Source organism: Caretta caretta, chromosome 16 (genome assembly GCF_965140235.1).
Source record: "Caretta caretta isolate rCarCar2 chromosome 16, rCarCar1.hap1, whole genome shotgun sequence".
NCBI lineage: Eukaryota > Metazoa > Chordata > Testudines > Cheloniidae > Caretta > Caretta caretta.
In genome coordinates this window covers 20006881-20033001 of record NC_134221.1, presented here as the reverse complement: position 1 = coordinate 20033001, position 26121 = coordinate 20006881, and the positions used below count along the sequence as shown (strand labels likewise).

General features: G+C 43.4%; 2 protein-coding genes across 4 annotated transcripts in view; one reads left to right on the top strand and one right to left on the bottom strand.

Moving 5' to 3' along the window:
- GPSM1 (G protein signaling modulator 1) overlaps positions 1–26121 on the top strand; it is a 214140-nt gene that overhangs the window by 8213 nt on the left and 179806 nt on the right. The gene's annotated exons all lie outside the window — the stretch shown is intronic.
- CCDC187 (coiled-coil domain containing 187) overlaps positions 1–26121 on the bottom strand; it is a 71392-nt gene that overhangs the window by 32779 nt on the left and 12492 nt on the right. For 2 of the 3 annotated variants that reach the window (XM_075120502.1, XM_075120503.1), the window contains 6 exons: positions 21744–21872; positions 20374–21125; positions 19889–19983; positions 18332–19002; positions 17309–17408; positions 6193–6383 (listed from right to left, as the gene is read on the bottom strand). In XM_075120502.1, coding sequence (XP_074976603.1) covers positions 6193–6383; positions 17309–17408; positions 18332–19002; positions 19889–19983; positions 20374–21125; positions 21744–21872 — 1938 coding nt within the window. The remainder of the gene's footprint in view (positions 1–6192; positions 6384–17308; positions 17409–18331; positions 19003–19888; positions 19984–20373; positions 21126–21743; positions 21873–26121) is intronic. The other variant, XM_075120504.1, reaches the window with a different exon arrangement.

The window sequence follows — 26121 nt, the reverse complement described above, 5'->3', positions numbered from 1 at the left end:
TGTGCAAAGAAGCTTGTTGGTGACTTAGTGCAGAACCTCATTCACGGTGTGCACAGTGGAATGTGCCATGCAGATGCGTACGGAGCAGGTCAGATGCAGTTCTATGGAACCTGTAGAGGGAACTTGCTTATGCAGATGATGCAAGTGCACCTAATGCCTACGTATGCCCAGCATGAAAGCAAGCTAGATAAAGTTGGACCTCATTTAAACAAACCCCACTCATCCAGCACCCTCGTGTTATCCATCTTGCTATAACTTGATGCACTCTTTGCAACCTGCATTCAAAAACGCCCTCATCTGGCTAAACTTCACAGCCTCCATTCTATTCCAATAGCATTTAAAAAAACATACCGGAGTGTGCGTACATTCAGGCTATTTATTAAATCACTTACCACTACACCTGCATAATCTAAGTAAACCCTGTAGAATTCCTACTCGATATCATTTAAGAAGCTGGGCTCAAAGTCTCATTTTTCTAATCACTTGAAGTTAGACAGAGGCACTTACTGCTGCTTTATTCAAGGACAGCTTCCCTTTTTTCTGCCAGCGTCAGCAATCAGTCCAAACCAATTATTACCAAGATACGCACTTGCAACTTGAAAGGTGTGTAAGTGCAACTTGGAGACGACGAACTATCACGCTGTATTTTTTTCCTTTATGATAAAATTGGAGTAATTCTTATGGAAGAGCTTTCTTTTTCCGTATAAGAGAGCCTGCAGGGCGGTTCAGCAGCCCAAGATCACACGTACATTTGCACTGGTGCAACCACAGCTGGCATATTGTGTCCAGTTCTGGTGTCCACAGTTCAAGAAGGGTGTTAATAAATTGGAGAGGGTTCAGAGAAGAGCCACGAGAATGTTTAAAGGATTAGAAAATGTGCCTTATAGTGATAGACTCGAGGATCTCAATCTATTTAGTTTAGCAAAGAGAAGGTTAAGGGGTAACTTGACTGCAATCTATAAATACAAATATTTGATAATGGGCTCTTTGGTCTAGCAAAGAAATCCAACAGCTGGAACTAGAAGCTACACAAATTCAGACCAGAAATAAGTTGTACATTTTTAACAGTGAGTAATTAACCATTGGAACAATTTACCAATGATCGTGGTGGATTCTCTGACAATTCACTGACAATTTTAAAATCAAGACTGGATGTTTTTGCTACAAGATCTGCCCTAGGAATGATTTTGGGGACGTTCTGTGGCCTGTGTTATACAGGAGGACAGACTAGATGATCCCAATGGTCCCTCCTGACCTTGGACTCTATAAATCCCTTTCAGAGGTTATCTTGCAACTGAATGTCCAATCACCTGTGCCATGATCACCTTATAGGAAGAAGGGAAAAATCAGGTCAAATTTGAACCAAGCTTTTCACAATTTCAGCCTGATGATAAATGTTTCCATGAGACAAGCAAATCAAACTCCAGTGGAAACAGTTTGTGATAGGGAGGGGAGAACCTCCTCTGCAGTGTTTACAGCCCAAACATTTCAATGCTGCTCTCCTGCAGGAGTTCTTGGGAAGGAGCATGATTAGGAACAGATGGTAGCTAAGTGAAATTGACTGGTTTGCCTTCATGATCTAAGCTGAGAGAGCTGCAAAAATTGAACAGCCTAAGAAGTGAACCAGGCGGTTAAATTCTAAGGCCTGACTCAGCAAGGTTGTTAGACATGTGAGTAGTCCCGTGTGATTAAGTGCATGCTTAAAGTTATGTATGTTGAGCACACGAAAATGGATGGGACCATTGGCAGTTTTGTGTATCTTGTTGAATTGTAGCCTTTGTGTTTTGGGTCTGTTTCCCTATATAAATAAATCTGCCTGTGAGCTGAGCACTTCCACATTTTTGGCTTGTCTTCATACTATCTGCTTGCTAACCTCTGGAATCACTTTGCCTACTCTCGCTGTCCTCTGATGTATTTTGTGCTTATTTTTTTAATCCTCTAGCACAAGAGGTTGGCCAAAATTCCATTGGTAGGCCCGATTCAACTCCCCTACTGCAACTCTGCACAGTAGTCGAGGAGGCAGCCAAAATTTCTACCTATGGCCATTTCCACAGCGACAAAGCAGTTGGCTTCTGCTGCCTGTTAATGGGAGCAGAGCTAGGCAGGGAGATCATTCCAAATTGGAGCATGTTAACTATAGTTCCAGCTATATGGGGGACAGAGAAATACGAGCTATTAAATCTTTAAACTATAGCTGGTCAAAGTTGTGAAAAGCTCTCCATAAAATATCATTTCCATTTTTCACCAATTATGTTTGGATTGAATTCTCCCAATCCACTGCACTTCTAATATGCAACCAGTGATGCAAGAACCATGCTGGTTGCTTCAGTGTAGGAGACACACATGTGCCCAGGACACTTCCTGGAGTGGGATGTTTCCAATAGTGACATGCTAGAGCTTGGGAGAAGAGTAGTTGTGAGACAGAATGAGGGAGTCTCTTCCTGAGCAAACAGTCCATGGTCTGATTTGTCTGCTGGATAATGAACAGTGCAAACAGCCCTCTCAAATGGGGAATGGTACAGGGTCAAAGAAGGGGAAAGTTAGTAGTGGTGAAAATCAGAGCAATTTTCTTTATTGATTCAAGGGGAAAGCTATACTTCTATCCTACCTCCCCCCCCACCCCCCACTGAAAGGGGGCTCATTGCAAAACACTTTAAAGCCAGTTGGAAGTCAAAGACCAAACTTGTTTGAGCTTTGCTAGGCAATGAGGTTGTAAGCTGTTGTGAAATACATGAGGTGATGCTTCAGTGTTTACTATATGATGCAAAAAGAAAAGGAGGACTTGTGGCACCTTAGAGACTAACCAATTTATTTGAGCATGAGCTTTCGTGAGCTACAGCTCACTTCATCGGATGCATACTGTGGAAAATGTCTCCACAGTATGCATCCGATGAAGTGAGCTGTAGCTCCCGAAAGCTCATGCTCAAATAAATTGGTTAGTCTCTAAGGTGCCACAAGTCCTCCTTTTCTTTTTGCGAATACAGACTAACACGGCTGTTCCTCTGAAACCTGTTACTATATGATGTTAAAGCAAAACACCAAAGGAGTCTTATCTCAAGCTCTTCAGTCTGAGGACAATTAATGGAAGCAGTGATGTTACAGTTCTCTGCCATGCTTTGATTCTGCTAATTTAATCACTTCTCCATGCTCTACAAACAAGAGGTTGGCTCCCCCTAGTGACACAAAAGATTATTAAATGTCTGCAAAGGAAGGAAACGGTTTTATGTATGAATACCTCTTCTTTGTGCTTTCAGTGAAATTACTACGTTTTAAGGCTATTCGCTCGACTCTAGTGAAATAATTTAAAACATTTGCTGTACTGTAGCTTGAATTAAAAAGAAAATGGGAAATCTTGGGTCAACAGTGAATTTCAGTTTAAAGCCCGCAATCTTTCATCTCGGAAGATCCCAAACTATTCATTGTAGTCGCCACAAGCGTGCACTGATTCTGTGACCCATAGTCATGTGAGAAGACCTCACTTTCACAAGTCCTCTTAACTGAACATCATGGCAATTACATGAGCAGACGATAAGATTTGGGCATTAAGAGTAAGATTTTTCAAAAGCACTTAAGTCCCTTTTTCTAAAGGGATTTAGGCACCTAGGAGACAATATGTTAAATAGCATACATGTTAACCTCGATATTAAATAAATTATACCTTTGTTAGTATATCTCCATGCACACTATACATTACTTATATCTGTTTCTAACCCAATATAGTTACAGAAGTACAAACAAGTGCTTAACTGCTGTTAGTACCTCCCAAAATCTCCCCCAATATATACCATAGCTTTGGAGGACCACACACTTAAGGTGGAATTGTGGTTCCACCCCCTTGAAAACTCCCATTGATTTCGATAGGCACAAAATTTGATCAATAGCGGATTACACAAATCTTGTAAACAATTATAGTGCCAACTCCTTTACAGGCAAAACTCATTTAAGCTGCTGGGGAGATTTCCTAAGGCAAGAAAAAAAGAGCAGAACCTTTTGGGGCTGCCACTTTTCAATCCTCTTTTAACATGTGGTCCCGCCTCAGTCTTGTGCTATAGCCAAGCTGCATCAAAGAAGAATGCAGCCCAGGACCCTACAGAAGCATGGCTGGTGTTAATCAGAATCTGGAGAACATTTCCTTACCAGCTCAGACCAATACTAAGTTAAACTATATTTTCTGCCTAAATTGATTGGCATGCCCATCTATTAAAAATGTGTGCGGCTTTCCAGCAATCCTCTGTGGAGATTATGTGGGTTTGTCAAAGAACAACCGTTATATGTGAAGTGGGCAGTCCATCGCATTGGAGGGGGGCTGTGGATTTTATATGGTCTGTTTTTATTAGAAAATGTTGACGTGTCAAGAGCCAGGGATGGGCCCTTTCACTTAACTCTAGGTGGTAGATATTAACAAATATTAGATATTTTGCAAGCTCCCACTTGTTCTGCGGCCTTCTATTGTATACTTTAAGGATTTCATTACCGTGTAAAGGAAATACTCAGTAGCAATTAGTACTTAGGGGATGCATACACATTTTAAAGATAAATATTTATATTTTGCACTGATCTATATAATTGTGCCTCATTATACAATCTGCACTGCAGAAATGACTTACACTCTTTTCTGCAAAAGAGTGTACCAGTGTTAACTGATTGTTGTTGCTAGTTATGGGAGCATTTAACACGGTCTTTCATATGCATCTCCCATTTGACACCAGTGGTGAGCAGAGCTCTTTGACCTGTAGTTCAAATCTATATTGTCCCTCAAAATGACCACACCTTACCTCACCTAGGAAGAAGTGACCCAGGCTAGAAGCTACCCTGTTTCCAGTCAAACTTGCAGCTGGATTCAGTCAAACTCCCTTAACCTCTGCAAATGCTGGGGGTTTGCAAAGACTTCTTCCTGTATATACAAGCCAGGCAGAAGTTTCTATCATTCAACTCATGCACTATATGTGGCAGGGTGTTTTCCTTGCTGATCAAGAGACTGCACAATCAGGGCCCTTATCCATTAATACCGGATGACTGAAACATCCTTTGTTCAATGGGAAACTCTGCAGACAAGAGACTTAGTGACCAAGCATCTGAACCGCCCTCCCTATTTGTTGGAGGCTGAGGAAGAGACAGAATAAATAATGTTGATTGCTCACCCACCAATATTGCATATAAAATCTTGTGGGGGCAACAATGAAGCATCCTTGATAAGAGCAAGGGCTTTTTGAAAGTACCCTCTTTGGAGAAAGATTATCTGATCTTGTTCTTTTGTCTCTGAAAAGCCCTTGAAACAAAGCACCATCTGTTGCTGTTTGGCAAAAGAAGCCAAGGTCTCCTCTGACAAAGGCAGGCTTGCTATTGTTTGCTCCTTAACCCTTTCAGCAACAAACTTTCTCTTGTCTCTATGCAAACATTTATTTAGAGTATAAAGTGACAACCTTCTTCCTGCCAATCCCCCAGCAATCCTGAGTTCAGCTCTTGACTCTGCCACTGACCTCAGTTCACTTGGTTAAAAGCTCTCTGCCTCAGTTTCCCCAGCTGCAGAACTGGGACAATACCCTGTATGTACCAAATAGGGGGTTGGGAGGGTTAATCGTAAAGCTTTTTGAGATCCTCAAATGAAGCCTCAAGGGGTTACAAAAGCATATGGCAACAATGTAGGCTATCGCAATCAGGGGCATGTTTGTCACAGCTACAGTTGGCTAAAAAGACGGAGGGAATTTTTTTTTTTACAATTTTTTTCCTTTTTTGTGTTTGTGCCAAAGTTTGATATTTCAATGACCGTTTTAGCTGAAACATCAAAAATTTAAAAACTGTCTGACTATCCCAGTAGTTCTCAAACTTTTGTACTGGTAACCCCTTTCACACAGCAAACCTCTGAGTGTGACCCCCACCCCCTTATAAATTAAAAACACATTTTTTTAAAATATTTGACACTATTATAAATGCTGGCAGCAAAGCGGGGATTGGGGTGGAGGCTGATGGCTTGCGACCCGCCACGTAATAACCTTGCAACGCCCTGAGGGGTCATGACCACCAGTTTCAGAACCCCTGGACTATCCCTTGTCCCAAATGGCAATGTAAGCCCCATAATACTCTTCTAATGCAGGACAGAAGAGAACATATGATGGCATTGTCAACTGCCTTAGAAATGTAATGAATTAACTACTGCATTTTGGGATACTACTTTGTTAAATGCTGTCTTACCAAAGTCATCCTCAAATTCTTTTTGCATCCTAATCCTTCTGGTTGGAGAAGTGCGGGATTCAAATCCATGACTGAGAGATGTTTGGAAACTTCGTCTAGGAGAGGATGAAATAATTTCCGCTTGATTTTGAGCTTCAGAAAGAGCATCAAATATGGAGTGATTCCCTTGATTTGCTGGTTTTCTCTCTGGACTGTATTAAGCCAACAACAAAAATGTGCTGAATGACAGATGTGAATGAGAGAAATCTTTCCAAACATTGTATTATATTAACAAGAAAAGATATATAGTAGGGTTATATTTTGACCTCAAGATAAAGTGGGCCAAATTTGTCTTGGATTAAATCAATAGAATTTAGATTTATATCAAAATTTATACCAGGAATGTATTTTTCCCACTGTGTCAATTTGCCATTCAATGCTGAGCCTGATTCTGTATTTCCCAATGGACCTTGGGGAAGCAAATGAATGAAAGCTATGTGTAGTGTCACTAAAACTCCCACACAAAATCTCCTGAGGAAATAGTGAATACAGAAATGGACGCAGAAAATCTTTTGTATGACTATAGAATCTTGCTGCCTAAAATGGCTTCAAGCTGTAATAACAATAAGACTGTTTGTTTGATTCATCCGAGGATCTCAAAGCACCTTACAAACAAGAATGAGTAAACTCTATGAGGTAAGGAATTTGTTTACAGGCCCAGATCAGGACCCCATTATGCTATGTGTGCTATACAAACACACAACCAATCTGAAAAAGATGGTCCCTGTCCTGAAGAGCTTACAGTCCTTAAACCATCATTATGGATCATTATTCCCATTTTACAGATGGAGAGACTGAGGCAGAGGTAAAGCACCTTGCCCGAGGTGCAGAGTCACAAAATGGGGAGGAATAACTAGCTTCCACATGTATAAAACAGACCGTCACAATTGGCGTTTAAAAAAAGTCACACTTTCTGGTTAGATTTCATTAGCAAACAAATATTATAAACAGAGATACAGATATGAGTAGAGCGTTTTATAGCTGGCTATAAACCTACCACTACAAAGTGTTCTATATGGTTATAAGCAATTTGCTGGACTCTGTAACAATGGATTAACCATTTAGTAAAATGTCTGTCTGTTTATTAGCTCTTTTATAAATGGAAGCTTCACATAAAGTTGGACCAAAAATCATACCTGCCAATGTGCAAAATCCCCCTTCCTGTACCTTGATGATGATGGAGAAGCTAAAGAGGCACCTAATTACCCATCCAAATTATTACTTGCTCCGAGCTGGATTTTTCAGCACTTCTGAAAATGGAAATAACCACCTCACTGTTTTGAGGCTTAATTCATTAGAGCTGGATTGTGCAATCCACGCTCACGTTAAGGAGTATTTGTTCCACCACCATGAGTCAGGGTTGCACAACCTCGCCCTAGATGTTTGCAAAGCTCGTTGAAATGCTTTTATGCAAGGTGCTATGGAAAGGCAAAGTAGCGCTCTGTATCACGTTTCTAGGACTTGCGGTGAGCATGGTGAAGGCACAGCCAAGTCCTGCAATCGGTGTAAATGCTTTAATATGGTGAATCCTGTCAAAATGCAGCCTATGGGGTCCCAATGAGCTGCTTTTTCCTGCAATCCTGTCCAACATCTTAGTAGTCAGGCAGCTTTTTAACCTGGATTTGAGCTGCACGTCTCTGAGCGCAAAGCAGCTCATTGCCCTTTGGCTACAAGGACACAGAGTACACTGGGAATGTTTTTAAAAACCCTGCACAAAGCTTAGCTAAAAAGATTAAGAAGGAACGCGTGAAAATGGGCACCTGTTGATCTGGCAGCAGCCTAAACAAGGCCGGGAGACTGAGGCAGACTGAAATATTGACAGATGGTTTTTGTACAAAAAAATGAATGTGGAAATGGTTTTTTTTTATCAGCAATCAGCTTAGGGAAATCCCATTTCATTTTTTTCATTAATAAGCTTTTCTTTGTTTTTCCTGGTGCAGAATGACCCAGAAATAGCTAAAACGAGTAGAACAGCTCCTACCAACCTGTGCCGTGGATGCTGTCTTCAGAAAGTGGGTACAATGGAGTAGGGGGAGGTGGCAGAGGATTTCTCAGGAAGAAATTCTAATATTTGTCTCTGACAAATACTTGGGGCTTGGACTCTGTATTTGCATTTTGTGCCAGTTTAACTGGCTCCACGGCTTCCTTAGGGATCACTCGGGAAAGGACATATCCTGCCTCAGAAAGGGAGGAGATCAAGGGCCTGATCCAAACTCCCATTATACGCAATGGAAAGACTCCTGTTGACAGGGTCAGGCCCTAACGGGAATATAGTGATAGCAGGGAACAGAAGAGCACTTGGTGATCTCTCCTGGTTCTTACCCTACATCCATCTGCATGGTAGGGTAGCTGAATGGAAAACATAACTTGGCATTGGCCATGTACACAGGGAGCTTGCCATGGTGGCCTTGAGCCTGGTACGTAGCAGAGCACAAGCTCCAGACCAAGTGGAAGTGCCGGTAGCTACTCAGGAGCCATAGGCACAAGTACGGGAGCTCTTGTGCACAGTCAAAGGGACACAGCATAGGCCAGTGGGTGTGTCTTAGCATGCATGGACTTCAGCACAGGCCTCCTTGGTATTAGTGAGGCACCGAGGCATGTGTTCTCCTCTTGGGCCTCGGTCCTGCTGCTTGGCAGGGGTGACTGGCTGACCATGCAGCCTTGCTCCAATGCAGGGCCTGGTTGCTTTGCAATCCCCATTCAGCTCATTGTCTTTCAACTTGCATGTAGGCTGGCACTGCAGCACCTGTGCAGGGCAGGATCAAAGCCTTGGGCACAGATCTCAGCGCAAACAGAGGGGAAAGGGGCACGGCAGAGTCACTGGAGAAAAGGAGTTTTAAATCCTGTGGAAGTGACGTGCAATTTGTTAATGAATGGAGCTCTTCAAGGCCAGAGGTCTTCATTTGTACCTATTCAAACCTGATGTGCTGATTTATATGAGCGGAGGATCTAGCCTATCTTTGCAATGGGACTGTCCTGATTTCCACCCGCTGAGGAGCCAGCCCTGCAAACATTCACTTTTGAAAAAAGCTTTTTGTTTAAGACTCAGTTTGTTCAAAAAGTTCTGACCAGCCCTGGTCTATTTAATTACCCCTCACTACTACATGATGGCTTGTAGGAGACGGTCTCTCTCGTTTCTTTATTGGAAAATATAGTTCAAACTTTTATATCTGTCGTCTGTTAACTCAAAGGGAATTCAGCTTGAAAAATAACCGATGGCGTGATCTGGCCCTAAGAGCAGAACTTGGCTCATCATTATTCACCCAACCCTAGTTCAGTAACAGCCTAACACATAAATACTCAGATGTTGGCCCACTTGAAGTCCAAGGCAAAACTCTCATTGACTCGACTGGGGCCAGGATTTTCACCCATTATGGTCTTCGACTCTCCCACCCACAGTCACATGCACGTAATCTAGGCAGGGCTGTTTTCCCCCTTTTATCACAGGATTTTATCGTTCTCCTCCTTTTTATCTCAGGATACAAGACCCTTCTACTTCTCCTAGGTGCCCAGATGAATTCCCTGATTCTTCCCGTTATTCCTGGATTTTAAGTGGGACCTTTCCTGCTGGGTGTCTGTCTTAATTTTGATTCCCTTGTTCCTGGGCACGGTGACTGTTCTCGTCACTTCACTGATTCTTCCCATCACTGTGTATAGAAGAGATGCCTCTTCTTTCTTTTATATAAATCTATGTTGGCGTTACAGGCCCAAGCTGCAAAATTAGGATCTTGATTTCAAGCAGTCCAAAGTTTGGGGTGGTTCAAAGCCAGAGTTTTGATCTAGGCCCATCTCTAATTTCTAGGCATCCTGATTCCGCCTATTGTCTAGTCCACCACTGGCTAAGAGAGGAAGACAAGGCCCTGTTTATAGGGGTATTGACCAAACACTTTCGGGTAAGAGGGTCTGCATGAGATATTCCTTCCCCACTACACAGACTGGCTGCCTAGGTTATGTGTAGGGCCCTTCGTTTTCAAGTTTTATTTTATTTCATTTTTTCCTGGGAGTTTCAGTGTTTATTATGACAACAACTACAACAAAAAGAGGTGACAATCAGTGCAAAAAACGATGAATTTTTCTGGGTAAATATTGGGGTCTAATTTGATGGACAGGACAACGGGGGAAATATTAATGCTTTGAACAGAATTCAATTTGGCTTGCTGCAGAACTCAAAACACATTGCCACCTCTGAGTTAAAGAAATCAATATATCTCTATTCCCCAAATAAAACTTTTCCTTTGAATAACCAATTTACTGTGGTAGACTTAGAACTATTAGCCTATAAATATTTACATTTAATAATTGGGTTGGGCCACACCATTTGCAGGGCATACACTCAACTTCATCCTTTTCTCCTGTTTTTGTTTTTAAACTTGGGTTCTGAAGTGTATTCTGATATAGATTTTTGTTTCCTTCCCGTTTTAGTGTCAAATATTTAAACCGTTATCTTGAAATGTGTGTGTGGTGGGCGTGAGACTCATCAGTACATTCAGCTGCCTATGCACTTCAGAACTTGCGTGCGCGCCTGTTTGTTTATTGCGTGTATCTTCTAGACTAATACATAGTCTTACGTCAACAGGCAGCTTTGCATATACACACAGACTAATCTATTATCATAATACATAGATCTCACGCAATGGATTGTATTTTCCTCATAAAACAAGTTATTTTTTATATATTTAATGATACAAAAGTAGGGTAAACATGGGGGGGGGACTAGTAATATTTTTTGTATAACCTGGGATTTTTTTGGTAAAAATCAGTTTAAACTGAAAATGAAGGATCTTAGCTATGTGCTATAGGGCAGGATTGGAGTGAGTGTCTCTTTATATTCTCCACCTTCTGCACCTTCATCTCTATTATCAATACAGCACCATCACTAGAAGTTCTTCAGCAAGCAATGGACTGAGCTCAGCGTTACCCACAACCACAGCCTGCCTTCCATCCCTCAAGTCCAACTGTAGCCATATTTTGTACATACACAGTTCCTTTCATCTCTCAGGGCAGCAATCGCAACAGGGTTGTGATGCTTTGTGTGAAGGCCTCTATTGGTCAAAGCGTTTCTGTGATGCCATAAGGACCTTGACTCCGCTTGTTAAACAAACGGAGCTCTGCTTTTTCAGTAATTGCATTGTTCGGGAGATCAGCACACTCTATCTTATTTCTACTTTGTCTGGTGTTTGTCAATTACAGTTGAGGGTCGATTCCCATCTGGATTCAGGGGGATTTCTGCACCTCACTTCCATTAGCGTGAATGAGAGTTGCATATAAATCCCAGGGCATCAAGATGAAAATAACAGACCCCACAGCTTAATGGGCCTGATCCTGAGAGGTGCAGAGCATCCGCAACCATGCTTCCCTTTGAGGAGGTTTGTTTTCCAGATCTTTTGTGCTGTACGTGGGTGACGTAACTGCTGCATAATCCTTGCAACTGATCCACTGGAACAGGAATCAGTACAACCTTTGTGAACATGGTTGATGCACACAAAGGAGAGGTTTTACCTTTCAGTAATTCCAGTAATTACTGTTCATAACTTCAGTAAGCTGAGCTATCCAGATTTCTCGCTCCAATTTCCATTTCCCTCTTGTTTACTTTGTTTACAGTTTTACTGATCAAACAATCTTCTTAGAAGAATCTTGTTCCGTATTAAAGGCATTTACTGTATGAATGGCAGACCCCACCTTGCATGTGAAGAGCAGCAGGTCTCCCTTTTGGTAGATCATGCTGCAGTTCAATATTGAAATAGAATCTAATACTGGAAATCCAATCCCACACACTTCAAATATTGCCTTTCTTCTGCTTTCTTCCCAGTATACGCACCCTGTGGGTATGAATTTGGCCCTGAGGCAAACAGCCAAACTGTGCTTTATTACACCAGTGTAAATCCATCACCTCATGCAACTACTCTTCATTTACATCTTTGTAAAGTGAGAGTAACGTTGGCCCATCGTATTGGTGGTTTCGAAGTCCAATGAAAAACGTAGGCCAGGATATGGCCCTTAGTCTTATGCTGCACTTCCTCTCTTCCCCAGTAAGGAGAAGGAATATGTCAAGAATGGGAAAAGCAAATGCTGACTGTCTCAGGCAATGCTGAATCTACACTTGGAGCTCTGATCCTCACTCCGGTTCAAGGATCCCTGCTGCAGCCATGCAAAATCCTTCTCTTTTTCTGGGAACTGCAGGTTAGGGACAAGAGTTGAGTCTCCTAGTCCATCCCTGGCCAATCCAGGGGTATATTTGTTAGTGCTCTGTCCTGTGGGGATTGAGGAGTTAAGTCTACACTGATGACTAGGGCCCTGCCAAATTCATGGCCATGAAAAAGTGTCCCGGACCGTGAAATCTGGTCTTTTGTGTGCTTGTATAACCTATCCTATACAGATTTCATGGGGGAGACCAGTGTTTCTCAAATTGGGGGTCCTGACCCAAAAGGGAGTTGCAGGGGGTGGTCACAAGGTTATTTTTGGGGAGTCACGGTATTGCCACCCTTACTTCTGCGCCGCCTTCAGAGCTGGGCGGCCAGAGAGCAGCGGCCGTTAGCCGGGCACCCAGTTCTGCGTAGTAAGGGTGGCAAGACCAGACCATGCCACCTTTCCTTCTGGCTGCTCCTGGCGGTGGCTCTGCCTTCAGAGCTGGGCTCCTGGCCAGCAGCCGCCGCTCTCCAGCGCAGCAGCCAGGGTAGCAGTACCACAACCCCCGCCCCCCACAATAACCTTGGGATTCCCCCCCCCCCCACACACACAACTCCTTTTTGGGTCAGGGCCCCTACAATTACAACACCGTGAAATTTCAGATTCAAATAGCTGAAATCCTGAAATTTATGATTTTTAAAATCCTATGACCGTGAAATTGACCAAAAAGGACAGTGAATTTGGTAGGGCCCTACTGATGACACAATGAAGTCTCTTTATACAAATAGCTCTCACTGTACAGAATATATTCTACAAGCCAGGAGTTTTCTGTGTACCACCATCTGCATTAAACCTGCATTGAATGTAAGGCTGATGGGAAAATCTGAGTCCGCATTAATTTAATCAACTTTATAAAGAATGTTCATAGTGTAGCTTCCAAAATTTGCCATTCTCGGCCACACTCCCTCTTTAATTAAACTTACATTTGTGTGGTGTGTGATAATACACACAAATGTGTGCACACACATCGCTAAATCTACAGTAATCATAATTTCTCTCTTCCCCCATCCTCCCAAACGTCAAGAGTAAAGTGAGTGAAAACAATTACTGTAAATGAATCTATAGTATCCAATTGGCTAAACCACTCTTTAATCTTCTGCAAAAAGGAGATCAGTAGAGATTTAACTAGGTACTCATAAAGATAATCAATTTAGTCTACTTTTGTCAATGCCATATGTTATACCAATGTGTGTTCTGTGGCCGGGGGGGGGGGGAGGGGAGGGAAGGAGAGGTGAAGGAAGGAAGATCCACATTTTACTTTTCTTAACATCTCTGGGATAAAAAACACCCTAAAAGTAATGTCTTTAGACAAAAGTAAGCTTATAGAACTAAGCATGATGCATGGTAAACAATGTATGTCTCTGGTGCTTGGCATAAGAGTACAAAAATCATAGTACATTGTTCAGGATGGTTTTAAATGCCCCCATTCCCTTCCCATCCCCTTTGGAGATCATTCTACATTCTAATAGGAATCACCATGAGGAAATCAATGATTCATGACACTTGACACAATTATTTAACATGAGTAAGAGTTCTGCCTGGATCAGGAAGACCCATTGGCTCTAATCCTGCCAGGTGATCAAGGCTGGGATTTCAATGGGAGTTGGACATCTAGCCCCGTAAGGCATCTGGAAAAATCCCACCCCAAATTGTTTGGAGTTGAGGGTGCTCAGCACCTCACAGGATTGGGCCCACTGTTAACTTCAACTCCAGAACTTTCAGCCTAATTTTTCTGTACATACCAAACAGAAGCTTGGCTTAAGAATACAGACATTGGTCAATAAGCAGAGATCCATCAACTACTGACATAGACGCGCTCTAGACCTGAATGTTAAGCTTGGCATTAAAGTTTTCCTAAACCTAGGAAAAGGTGAGTTAAGGTTAGGATTGTAACTCGGACAATTGGGCTTAGTATTTTCAGGGATTTCTGATGAGGGATTTTTAAGCAATGAATTTCCCTTTTGCCTGCAAAATTCCCATTGGTTTTAGCTGGCGTTATGCACACACAAGCAGGGCTGGATTCATCTTTTGTGGGCCGGATGCCAAATCTTTTGTGGGCCCCCATGGGGGCAATGGAACATGACGTGGGGAGGTCGATCCCTGGAGCAAGGGGCTGGCCTGGGGCAATGGGGCGTGGCATGGCGGGAGCAACCCTGCTCCGCCCAGTGCAAGGGCACTGTTTGCAAACTGGCAGGTGCCAGATGCACACTGGCCCACCAGGCCCTATGCTGCCAGCATGCCCCTACCCTTTGCTCCACTTGCACTGATCTGGGCGCAGGGCAAGTGGAGCAGGCTCAGTCAGGGCCGCTGGCACCATTGTAAACCAGTACTGCACATAAGAGGCCTGAACACAGGAGGAGCTGGGAAGCTGAGGGTGCTCGTTACCTCTCGGAATCCGGAGAGGTAATGGGCTGCAAGTTAAGGTCTGATGTGTGCTCCCCACTGCGAAGTATGCTGCGATAACTAGCTACGCTGGGATAGTGCCCCAATCTGCATGCTGAAATTTTGGTGCCTCTGCAAGTTTATGAAAGTCCTTCATGTAATCAAAGTGTTTTGTGTGGCTCAGAAGAAAACATCAAGAAACATGCAGGGGGGGGAAAGCCATCAACAGTCACGCAAAGAAGCCGGCTTCTTAACACCATAGGGCCCTCCACGTGCACCATGCAACTGCTTAAAGAAATTGTCTCTCCTCAGAGGATGGCCCTGAAACAACGGATCTTCCTTCTATAATTTAATTTAAACAACCTGGCACACAATGCTTTTAAAACCTAAGAGAGTAGAAAAGCAAACGGGGAAAAGTCTCTCTAAAGGATTCAGTAGATTAATAGCTCTCCCTAGTGGGTAATCATTGAATTGTACTGGGAAGATCATAGTCTTGTGGGGCCAAATCCTGCAATACCTTCTGGAAGGTGTTGGGTGCTCTAACTCCATTGAAATCAATGAGAGACAAAGGTGCTCAGCACCCTGCAAGATTGGGCCCACCACTTTCTAAGTATATATAAGGGAGGATTTCTCTAGCCTGATCTTCATTCATCTGATCCAGTAGAGCTAGTATTAGCTACAGAACATAAGGTGAACAATTGTTCTCCATGCCCACGGAGGGGAGGACAAGAGGTAATTGGCTTAGTTTGCAACAAAGGAGATATAGTTTAGATATTAGGAAAAACTTTCTAACGCTGAGGATAGTTAAGCACTGACATAAGTCACTTTAGGTATGTCTACCCTGCAATTAAAAGCCTGCAGCTGGCCCATGCTAGTTGGCTCGGGCTGTGGCTCAGGAGCTGTTTAATTGAGGTGTAGAGGTTTGGGCTCGGGCTGGAGCCCAGGCTCTAGACCCTGCAAGGTGGAAGAGAACATTAGAACGGCCCTACTGGGTCAGACCAAAGGTCCATCTAGCCCAGTATCCTGTCTTCCGACAGCAGCCAATGCTAGGTGCCCCAGAGGAATGAACAGAACAGGTCATCATCAAGTGATCCATCCCCTGTCGCCCATTCCCAGCTTCTGGCAAACGGAGGCTAGAGACACCATCCCTGCCCATCCTGGATAATAGCCATTGATTGACCTATCCTCCATGAATTTATCTAGTTCTTTTTTGAACACTGTTATAGTCTTGGCCTTCACAACATCCTCTGGCAAGGAGTTCCACAGGTTGACACTGCATTGTGTAAAGAAATACTTCCTTTTGTTTGTTTTTACACCTGCTGCCTATTAATTTCATTTGGGTGACCCCTAGATCTTGTGTTATGAGAAGGAGTAAATAACACTTCCTTATTTACTTTCTCCACACCAGTCATGATTTTATAGACCTGTGTCATATCCCCCCTTAGTCGTCTCTTTTCCATGCTGAAAAGTCCCAGTGTTATTAATCTTTCCTCATATGGAAGCTGTTCCATACCACAGAGTCCCAGAACTCAGGCTGAAGTTGGGCTCCCCCAACCCAAATGTCCACACTGCAATGGAGTAGCCCCTTAGCCCAAGCCAGCTGGCACGGGCCCAGCCGCGGGTATCTAATTGCAGTGTAGAAATACCCTTAGGGAGGCTGTGGAATCCCGGTCATGGGAGGTCTTTAAATATGGGTTAGAGAAACACCTGCCTGGGATGATCTAGGTATTCTTAATCCTGCTTCAGTGGGAGGCATCGACTACATGGCCTCTTGGGGTTCCATCTAGCCCTACATTTCTGTGATTCTCTAGAGACCCTCACACAAGATCTTGGGGCAGCTAGCCCATCCCACAGCCAACACAGCTGAGGCTATGTTCTATTTTTAGCATGCTAGCTTGATGGGAGCTAGCATGAAAGCTGAGACTCACCCACTCAGTTCCAATGGCAGACGTACCTTTTGTGGTACAAACCTAACTCCTGGGCTGAGTTCGGCACAAGCCCAGGCTTGATAGGATTCAGGCAAAACTCTGCCGCTGAGTTTTGCTTTGAATTTCTGGTCTCTAAACTTTTGCAGATTCCTGTGAACTGCAGGCGACCAGTTTGGAACTGCTTTGCTTTCCATTCTCCAGGACAGCGAAGAACCTCGCGGAGCATTGGGATAATATTGTTGCCATTTCAGGAAAAGATGTGGGGGCGGGGAGAGAGATTGAGAAACCCAGATCCCAATCCCCCCTAAACTCCAGAGAAATTTTGCTCAAGATTCCAACTTTATGGATTAGGGCCATCTCTTGAAAAGGCTGTTGTCAAAATGTTCCTGTTGATCTGTCTGATCTGTATAAATTGGGGACTCCCTGTTTCTGTAGATCTTGTGTCAAAATCATCCTATTTGGCAATTCTCTGATGAAGGAATAAAGAGCACTCGTACTCCATGCTGAATTGGTGCCATTTATTTTAAAGCTATGTGTGGTCAAAGCATTTAGCAAAGAATAGTATAACCAGATTTGTTTACCTTCTCGTGAGGAATCTGGGAGATGGAGAGGCTCTGCAGGTTATCGGCTTTCCTCGCAATAGGCACGTTTCCACTTCAGATTCCTTCTTCTCGGTAAAACCTTTGAAAAAAGACAAATGAAGGTTTTTAATAAATACACTCTTCACAGGAATGAAAGGGTCCCAGTTTTGCATCTGTTCTTCTCTCCCTACTTAAATACAAGCACTTAGCTCTTATATAGCTCTTTTGATCCGAAGATCTCCAAGTACTTCAGTAAGGTGCATCGGCATTATTATTCTCATTGTACAAAGGGGGAAACTGAGGCATGGGGTGGGGATATGGTGTCACAGGCCAGTGGCAGAGCCAGAAATAGAACCCTGGTCTGTAACTTCACAGGTGCAAAGAGAGGAGAATAAACCTATGAGACCCTTTTCCCAGCTTTCCAAACAGTGAACTTCTCAATCCAGTCCCACCCAGAGTCTCACGACTTCCTCAATGTGCACAAGAAGAGCACCTGGTGGATAGGTTGGGGAATCTAATTTATCCCTATCTCTTGAATTTCTTATGCACCCAACTCTCCTCTCTGTCAGCAGAGTAGGAACAGTATTTATTTTGGTGTCTTGGAGCACTCCAAGCATCTGGTGGCCAGACATTTCCCTCCCCTCGGGCTCCACTGGGAGGATTATCAGTGCTAAGCCTCTAGCTATGCAAACAAATAACATAACTATGAGAGCTGGGCCCAATCTGGGATGTTCTGATCTGAGAAGAGCTTCCCCAGAGTCTGAAGGGTTCAGAGCTGGTGACCCAGACTGCCCCAGCCTCTACTAAATACGGTAAAATGTTCACTTCATACTGGTACAAACAGAACATTGCCCTAAAGTCTAGCCAGTTTCTGCTGTTTTCTACAGGGGTGATATTCAAAGGCAAAACAGACCATGGAAAGTCAATGGGAGCAGAGTGGCTCACTCTCATTTCATGCCTTTGAAAATCTCCCGCAGTACTAATGTCAGTCACCCTGTTGCATCTTGTGTGACCATGCTCTACCTTTCCACACATTCTTCACGGCTTTCCCATGCATCACCGAACTGGAGCTCCATGGTAACTCCTCACTAACAGTGGCTGTGTCGGACAGAAGAGCCTGTATCCGCTCCTTCCTTTTCTGGGCTTCTGCTCCTTCGGGGCTACCCAAGTAGAGAGTGCTATCCTGTGCATGGTCTAACGAAATCCATAAGCCATTAGGACTTGGAACACCCAGGAGTGTTCGTGTGTTCATTGTCCTGTTTCCCTCACTCTTAGGTGTCGTGGGCTTTGACCGTGGAGAAGACCAATTGGGAGGTTCTAAAGGTATATGTTCCTCTCCTCCGTTGTCGTTAGAACCTTGTAGCCTGCTTGTTCCCCTCAGTCTTTCAGTTGCCATCTCAATCCGCTCACCAAGCTCCCTGGCTAGGGAGTGAATGGCCTTCACTCTATCCTGTGTATTTCTATACGGAGGGGGGCTGGAAGTGTCCTCAGAAGCTGAGGCCTTGAGGCCAGATTTTGCAGTTTTCAGTGGAAGGAAAAAGCTCTGGGGAGGCAGGTACCGAGCTAGAGAAGGGGTGACTGCCAGGTCTTTAAGGTTCAAAGGGCTGAGGAACCCACTTTCAGATGCCAGTGAAGAAGGTAAATCGAATGTCTCTGTTGCTTTAGGTGGCTGAATTGTTTTTGGATGTAAGTCACTGTTTAAATACAAAGGGGAACCCACATCAGTGCATGAAGTAAGATACAGTAACAGAAGTCAGGCAAATTTTTAAAGGCGACCGGACAAAGAGACCAGACACAGAATAAGGCAGCTCATGAGACAGAGAGCGAGAGAGATATTGATGCTTATAGATTAGAAAATGCTTGACAAATCCAGGACTGAAGATGTAGAGTGAGATGCTAACATCTAGGACAGAGCTTCAGAGGCTTGTCTTTTAAATGCTGCAGAATTAAAGTCTTTAATAATATGAAGCATAAAACCAGGCTGAAATATTGGCCTATACCTAGACTGCACGAGATTCTCGTGCTGTGTTTATAACCCAGTCACTGATTATTAGAACCAACCCGTGCACTGGGCAAAGTACTATCGTGGTTGGGAATGGGTTTGATTTTTTCTACAAAACTCTAATTTGAAATGAAATATTCTTATAATAGAGAGAGAGACCGAACCTACCAGCAAAATAAATCACACCAGGGCTTTTCTGGGGAAGATCTCACAATGCTTTACAAGCAATAACTAGTTAGGCCTCATGACCTCCCTGTGAAATGTCATGATCATCCTTTGACAGCCTGGTAAACTAAGGCACACAGAGATTAGGCCATTTTTCTCCCACAGACACACAACTCCTGGCTCCCAGTGAACGACTTCAACTATTTCACTTGCATTAGTATGTGATGAGGCAGATTTTAACATGGGGACTGACAGCACCTCGCACATCAGACTCGAAGTCCTTTCTTGTTGCTGAGTAAGCAGTGAGCTTATTCATTACAGTTTAAAGCAGAACACTTATGACAAATCTCCAGGACACACTAGAGAAAGGGCTGAAGAGATGCACTTTTGTATCTCGGTGGCTCATGTAATACCTGCTTCCCTGCTCCTCACTTCTCAATAAAGCATATGATGTTTTATGGACCCACTCCATAAAATTCCTTTCCAGGCTCCTTTTCATTGCCTGTTCCTGAAATGAAGGAACAACAATTCACGTAATCGTGAAGTAACTATGGAACAATAAAATACTGCTTGGTCTTCACCCCATCTAATAGCTGGCCTACATAATCCGATAAGAGTCAACTACAGATGCCAAGTAATGAAGCTGTTCTTTCAGCTCAAGCAGTGGAAGCTTATGCTTTTGCACCCAAAGATCAAGGGTTCCAACCCTACGGATACCCAACCCACGCAGTGATCATCATCATCATCATTGTTAGAACTTGAATTCCTGTGATAGGACTCAATTTATATCAACACTTAAAATCACCTCCAAACACAGGACAGCTGGTCAGGATTTTATATATATATTTTTTCACTCTATCACCATCCTTGTTCATTTATCTTCCTTTTATGTACTTACTTGGGCAAGTTTATACCGAGAACCTTGTGTTGCCGGAACAGTTCCCCTGTTTAAAGTCTGTGCCACCCCAGAACATGATTTCTTTGCAAAAGCTTCCTTCTGTTTCCTGTACAACTCTTGCAATCTCTGAGCTCTTGTTTCTCTGGCCTGCTTTAAAGACTTTTTCTCTTCTAGGTTTTTCTTCTTTCTCTCCTCAATCTTTCTGTGCATAAATTCATGCACTTCTTCTGGGCTATAGGTGTGGGCTTTCCCTACGTTTACTCTCTTCTTAGCAGACTGGTTAACATTTTCCTTCTCGGACACTTTCCGTCCTGGGCGGTTTGAACCCTTACTTCTTGGAAGAGATGCACTTTTTCCCCTGCTGCAATTTCTTGGCTCTATTCCAGCTTTCATTAACAAGGACCTGGTCTTTTCTGTGCTGTAATCAGAGGGAGTGATGCTGCTGATTTCAGTTGAGGAAGGATAGGTTTCTGGATATGGCTTTGGATCTTCTGCCCTTCCTGTTGTGGTATCTTTCTGCAGCTTTGTACTTCTGTATTCCTCACAAGATTGGTTTTGCAAATGTAGATCCCTTAGTATTTGCTTTGCATCTCTGGTCAGTGCATTGCTGGCAATTTCAGTGGAACTGCCAGGTGCGGTTTGACAGCTTTTATGCGGAAGGCTGTTCCACATGTGATCGCCTCCACCGGGAACATCACTTTCTCTAGAGCTTTGTTCCATCTGTGGGGCTGCTATAAATTCTTTACCAGGTTCTGCGAAAACATTTTAAAGCAACAGTTTATTACTTTTGGAATGTATCATTTTCTGTATCGAACATGTCAGTCACAAAATCTACTTTCCGCTAACAGTCTGTCAGCATTTGCATTTATAACTCCGGCTTTTCTGGCGTTTACTTAGCAGTAAAACCTCAGCGCAGCTTGAAAATCACTGCAGGTTTTTACTAGAAGTCAGAATTATAGGGGCTCTTTTTTTGACATTGCAGTGGTCCGCTATATGAATGATCTGTGGATTATGGACCTTCCATGTAAAAACAATTGAATACATAAGAGCAGTTGCAGACTCCTTATCAAAAGGCCCTTTAGATAACTCCATCTAAGGTCTCGGTTCAAACACAATGACACTATCAACTGGCCACATCTCCACAGCGGACAAGTGATATTGTAACTGTTCCAGGGGGCTGTTAAGTGAGGAGCTGGGGAATTGTAGCCATTTTTAATCTCAGGAACTCCTAATGACCTTGAAGAAACAATTTGTTTCATCTAGTTTCTGAAGCGGTGTTCAGCCACTATTTTTTTCTTTTTCTTTACCAAAATAAAAGACCAGGATCTCTCCCCTGCTCCTTACAACCCAGAAGTTACCGGTAACTGTACCAGAGTCATTTTTAGGGGTCTGCTCTTCAGGTGTGCTCCCCAGCTTTGTACATTTAGGAGGTGGGCCAAGCAACTTTTTAACCAGCTTCTGACCTTCTCGCCATGCAGAAGCACCAATCCGTTTGGATCCTGGAAAACAAAATACAGATGGGGCTTTTCTTGCTTAAAAAATAAAAAGCCGGGGGGGGGGGGGCACTTCTAACTTTCTCATAAGTCCGTTTCAAGGGACCACACTCGGGATGCTGGGAGGAAAGGGGGGACAATAGGTTCCAATTAGAGCTAGTCCAAATTTTTCATCAACATTTTGACATTCATCAGACTATTTAAAAAAAAAAATTGTAAGGCCGCTCAAATTTGCGACCTACACTCTCTATTCGGGCCCATTTACAGGGTGGGATAGCGCCATCTTGTGGCACCTGCAGGCATGTAAGAGGAAGTGGGCTAGAGAGAGACCTGGGGACTGACAGAGTTAAGCGGTTCTCCAGATATGAGACTGAACCCTATTTTTTCCATCATGTTCCTGTGACGGTTAAAAGCATTTTGCTGAAACCTGGGACTACCTGAATCCTTGAGGATACTAAATAAAGAAAAGCTTGTGAGTTTCCCAAGCCGTATCTATCGACAGGTGCAGCCGGGGCTTGGACGCAATGGGCTGCAGAAGGTGTTGGGGGTGTTAACAGCGTTGCCACCTGTCCTGGCTTTCCCCAGTCAGTGCTTTTTTTGAGGCAGCTGTCTGGGGAAGTTTAAGGGTGCTCAGTATATGCTTCCAGCTGCTTCCAGCTGTCCCATTATAAGTGCTTAGGATCATCCCAGATGCCCCATTTTTTGCACCTCCAAGGTGGGAACCGTAGGTGTTTAATGGGAACATGATTTTTATTTTTGATTATTTCAACCTCACTAGAGTAAACACATTTATTTTTAAACAGGTGAGGATCAGCAGGATCCAGTGTAGAAGAATCAATGAGCCGTACAGCAGGAGAGGCTGTGTATAATGCAAAAATAAACGATACAGCATGAGGCACAAATGAATAATTCTTCCTTAATACATGGTGTCACCTAATAGACAACATTTATCAAAGTTTGACTTCATCATTTCAGATTATATTCAGGGGATGCCAATACTCCCACCAGTATAATTATGTATTTGTACCAAACACCTCATCAGCAGTGTGTGAAGTTGGCTAAACAGACGTATTTTTTCCACATGCCAAAGACCCCCTGAAGTTTTCTATGGACAAAAGTTTGTAACAAAGTTATGAAGAGGTTTGAAAGGGACGATTCCGTTAAGGTGAAATAGACACTGGGCCAGATTTACAAAGGCAGCTAAAGATGCAGATAGATGCCAAGTCGCAAAAAGCTAAAGCGTCCACGGATCCGTGTATGCTTTGAGCTGGGATGTGATTCCCAGCTGGAGGAGAACTGCTCCTGCTAGCTCTGATCGAGCTAGCTTGCTAAAAACAGAGGGTAGCTGCGAAGAAGCAAGCAGTGAGAGAGCCACCCCGGGTACGTCTGACACCAGAGGCGTGTTCTTGGGGCAGCTAGCCTCTCATGCTGCCGCAGCTACAGTGAGTATTTCTCCTTGAGCTGGGAATCACACCCCCTGCTCCATGTGTAGACATCCCCCACTGGCTTTCACTGGGAGGCAGGAGGTGCCTCGCTGCCTTTCTAAATTCCACTAAATAAATCGGGCCCGTTATTAAAGCAGCCTTTTGGGAGATTGGCTAGTTAAGGGATTTTACACTAGCATAGTCAGATACCCTGTTTAAATATCAACTTCAAGATACTGGGCCAGCGTAACTGGGCCCAGCTCTATTGATTTCAATGGAGCTACGCCCATCTACACCAGGAGAACTTCTGGCCCTGCATCTGCAACACACACTCATTGCAACCCCCTAGCGCCATTCTGGAGCATCGGGTTCACCACTAACTCCTGGGCTCCTCTTTGCTAGACAACTGGGTTATGTTAGAAAACAAATCCGCGTAGCTAACGTTCAGCATGTCACAGTCCATGTAGCTAGGGAGACAGGAAGAGCACCACCCAAGGAATGACTGACATCACTTCCTGCAGCACCCTGTAGTTACTCTGGGCGGCTTACTGACCAGACCGCCCAAAGTGGTACCTGCAAACTCTAGCAACAGCCAGGGGGTTGAGACTCATCGATATTTTGAATGAATCAACTGTCTGGCCTATTCCTCTGTATAGTTTTGCAGTAATAGAAATGCGGGTGGTGGTTGTTAGTATGCAGTTTTAGAACTTAAATACCTGTTAGAGTTTCTCTAAATGCAACAGACAAAAACTAAAAAGGGCTCTGTCATAAATATAAAGGGAAGGGTAAACCCCTTTAAAATCCCTTCTGGCCAGAGGAAAAATCCTCTCACCTGTAAAGGGTTAAGAAGCTAAAGGTAACCTCGCTGGCACCTGACCAAAATGACCAATGAGGAGACAAGATACTTTCAAAAGCTGGGAGGAGGGAGAGAAAACAAAGGGTCTGTCTATATGCTGCTTTTGCTGGGGACAGAACAGGAATGGAGTCTTAGAACTTTTAGTAAGTAATCTAGCTAGGTAGGTGTTAGATTATGATTTCTTTAAATGGCTGAGAAAGGAATTGTGCTGAATAGAATGACTATTTCTGTCTGTGTCTTTTTTGTAACTTAAGGTTTTGCCTAGAGGGATTCTCTATGTTTTGAATCCAATTACCCTGTAAGGTATCTACCATCCTGATTTTACAGAGGTGATTCCTTTACCTCTATTTACTTCTATTTCTATTAAAAGTCTTCTTGTAAGAAAACTGAATGCTTTTTCATTGTTCAGATCCAAGGGTTTGGGTCTGTGGTCACCTATGCAAATTGGTGAGGATTTTTACCAAACCCCTTCCCAGGAAGTGGGGTGCAAGGGTTGGGAGGATTTTGGAGGGAAAGACGTGTCCAAACTACGTTTCCCAGTAAACCCAGTTAGAGTTTGGTGGTGGAAGTGGATATTCCAAGGACAAAGGATAAAATTAATTTGTACCTTGGGGAAGTTTTAACCTAAGCTGGTAAAAGTAAGCTTAGAAGGTTTTCATGCAGGTCCCCACATCTGTACCCTAGAGTTCAGAGTGGGGGAGGAACCTTGACAGGCTCTAAGCCCTTTTCCCTCCCCCAGCGATGTCTAATTTCAATTAAATCTTTATTTTGTTTAATCGGCACAATTTTTATTAACTACAAAAACTTATGTCAAAATCTGAGAACAGATTGAATCCCTGATGAAGGTGCCTGCCCAGAAGGAAACCATCTTAATTTAAATATTCTGCAATTATTTTTTGCTTTCTATGAACAGATGAATATTTTATAGCCGTTGCGACTTAACTTTTTGTTAACTACAGCAAATTTAAAATTCATCAAATTCCCAAGTACTTTGCCTCTGACCCCTGACCCCTCATTCATCTCTTCTTAGCCCTGGCCTGGCTTCTTCACTGACAGAAACTAATGGCCAATAAAGACATCCTGACACTGGCAGTTACAATGATGAATGTTTCATATAGCATGGTCTTATTATGACCCAGTCTCTGAGGAAGATCAAGCCATTTTTCAAGCAATCCATTAAAACAAAAAATGGAGGGAGAAGAAAATTATTTTGTATTTCATGCATTTTAAATAGCACTTTGGTAACAGAATGCACCACTCTACTACATTCATAACCTCATCTGCATAGTGTTAGATGAGGGATCCTTTTGCTTTTTTCTGAAGTCACATACCTTATACTCTTGATGGTGTTAAATACCCCTGCTTTAAATAATCTGCACATCGAGTATCCCTTGCTTGTTTCCTGCAAAGTTTCATAGAATCCTAGAAATGTGGGGCTGGAAGGGACCTCCAGAAGTCCGCAAGTCCAGCCCCTTGCACTGTGGCAGGACCAAGTAACCCTAAACCATCCCAGACAGGGCTTTGTTCAACTTGTTTTGAATGCTTGCAATGATGGGGCGTCCCTTGGAAACTTATTCCAGAGTTTACCTACCCTTCTAGTTCTATGTAACCTAGCCCTCCTTTGCTGCAGATTGAGCCCATTACTTCTGGCTCCTGCCTTCGGTGGACACGGAGAACAATTGGTCCCTGTCCTCTTTATAGCGTATAGAACATATCGGGAGACTGTTCTCAGGTTGCCCCTCAGTTGTCTTTTCTCCAGACTAAAAATGCCCAGTTTTGTTAACCTTTCCCCACAGGTCAGGTTTTCTAAATCTTTGATCGTTTTTGTTGCTCTCCTCGGGACTCTTTTTCCAATTTCTTCCCATTCTTCCTAAATTGTTATGCCCAGAACTGGACACACTATTTCAGCTGGGGCCTCACCAGTGCTGAGTAGCGTGGGACAGTTACCTCCTGTGTCTGACAAACACTACCTGTG